This window comes from Chondrus crispus, genomic scaffold, assembly GCF_000350225.1.
Source record: "Chondrus crispus Stackhouse genomic scaffold, scaffold_23, whole genome shotgun sequence".
In the NCBI taxonomy this organism is placed as follows: Eukaryota; Rhodophyta; class Florideophyceae; order Gigartinales; family Gigartinaceae; genus Chondrus; species Chondrus crispus.
In genome coordinates, this window is record NW_005179131.1 from 349,708 (window position 1) to 351,495 (window position 1,788).

A 1,788-nucleotide genomic window follows, 5' to 3' on the forward strand; every position below is an offset into this window, starting at 1 on the left:
TGGTCCTCTTGGCTGGAATAGCACGGGTGACCCTAGGGTCAGCTTTAGCTGCGATCAATGAGGGGTGCACGTCCATGAAATTCAGCGAGAACACAGGATGCTTCTGCCCCACTAGGCAGAAAAGTGTGGGTGGCTTGCGACTAAAGCCGTTGCGCTTCTCATCTTTTAATGGTTGGACAGTGAGGAAGAGCGGCGACGCTCTCGTGGATACTGAAGGGGGTCGGTTAATGCACACCGCCGACGGAGATGTATGGCACTTGGAATATGGACTAGGTTGCGGAGCAGGTGTTATTAGAGAAGATCAGCTGTTCTGCGGGAAAAAGGCAACCAAGAAAATAAGTCAGGCCAAGAGGAAGAAGGCCGGTCCTTAGGACAAGTCAGGATCTGCCGGCAGACAACGCGTCCAACCCGCTACATCAGACCAGTAGCAAGGCTGACCTTTTAGGAAGTGCTCAAAATGCTAGAGTGTTGGGGACTCCCCACTCTAGCATTTTGAGCACTTCACCGCTCTCCGCTCCTCTACTCTATGCAGTCCCCAGTGAGGACTGCCTAGAATAGAGGAGCGGAGACGGATGGTGCACTTGCGGATAGGCAGTGTGGTATCCCCGGCGTGGATAAAGGATACCAGCTTCGCTATAGGGAGCGAGATCCAGGAGGTGGTAGATAGAGTCGTAGAGTCCAGATTGAGCAGATAAGGACCATCTCTAAGAAGTATAAGTGGCTACTTGCGCAGGCCTGCACCAGTGCAGCACGGAAGCATATCCAGGACGCTATTCGAGATAGGACGAACAGGCTGTGTGACTAGGCCGAAGGGATTGGTCTTGACGCAGGGGTGCGGCCGTCAACCCAAACTCATAGCACGGAGGCGGGTAGGCGAACTGTGGCAGACGCCGGAGACAAGAGGAATAGTGCACTAGTGTCCATTGGACCGTTGTCCTCATATGAGGACACTATTCGACCAATTTTATTCTTGCCTTGCGCTTCCTCGAGAAGAAAGAAAAAGATACCCCCGCCACCGTCCTTGACTTCTGAGTTGGGGACAAAAAGTGCTTGGTGAGAATTGCATGTTCTTCCTGGTCGTTTGTAGATACGTCTGGAAAAGAATCTTTTTTAAAGCACCTCAAAACTGCGTGTAAAATAACTTGGAAACCAAAAACGCCAGTTTAAAAAGGGAACTAAAGTTTATATACTCAATCTGCATTACTGGTCTGGCGCAACAGGAGTAACAAAGAGAGGGTACGTCACGGCGAGGCATGAATGGACGTTAATCTGTTGAGCAAGGTTTCATCGATCCGAGGAACAGAAGGTGGACACACAGAAACCGGAACAACCAACCAACAGACGGGCCTCCGCAGTATCCGATAGGCACGTTGAGGCTGGGGGAGGGGCGGTCTCTGACGGCGATCGTAACGCGAGTTTATGCGGCGGACGTGTGAGAAGGCGTTGACGCCTTGACGTTAACAACGGAATGCGGAGGGGGCGTGCGTAGGCCTTGCTGCCGTTCCACCCACTCGACAATCGTGGAGGCACTCTCCGCCTTTCCACGCCTATGATACTGTAGAGCAGACGTGGGCAACATGCCTTTCCACAGAGACAGCCTGTCCATCCCAAAACTTTCCAAATTTCTACAAGCCGGAGGCCATGCCCGCCTGATAGGCGGCCTCTTGTCAGATGCCTTTTTGGCCCTTAGCCGCCCTCGCCCCCGCGCCACCACCTCCCCCTCAACCCTTGTGTCATCGCACCCAACCACAACCACACCAGTCCCCGCCCTTCATCTATCCGCCCCCA

At 53.4% G+C, this 1,788-nt stretch overlaps 1 protein-coding gene across 1 annotated transcript in view; it reads left to right on the forward strand.

Moving 5' to 3' along the window:
- The window catches only part of CHC_T00004391001 (hypothetical protein), a 1,194-nt gene extending 823 nt beyond the window's left edge, over positions 1-371 (forward strand). The window contains exon 1 of the mRNA XM_005716218.1: positions 1-371. This exon is cut by the window's left edge and continues 823 nt beyond it. Within this exon, the coding sequence (XP_005716275.1) occupies positions 1-371 (371 nt within the window).
- The last annotated feature ends 1,417 nt before the right edge of the window (positions 372-1,788 follow it).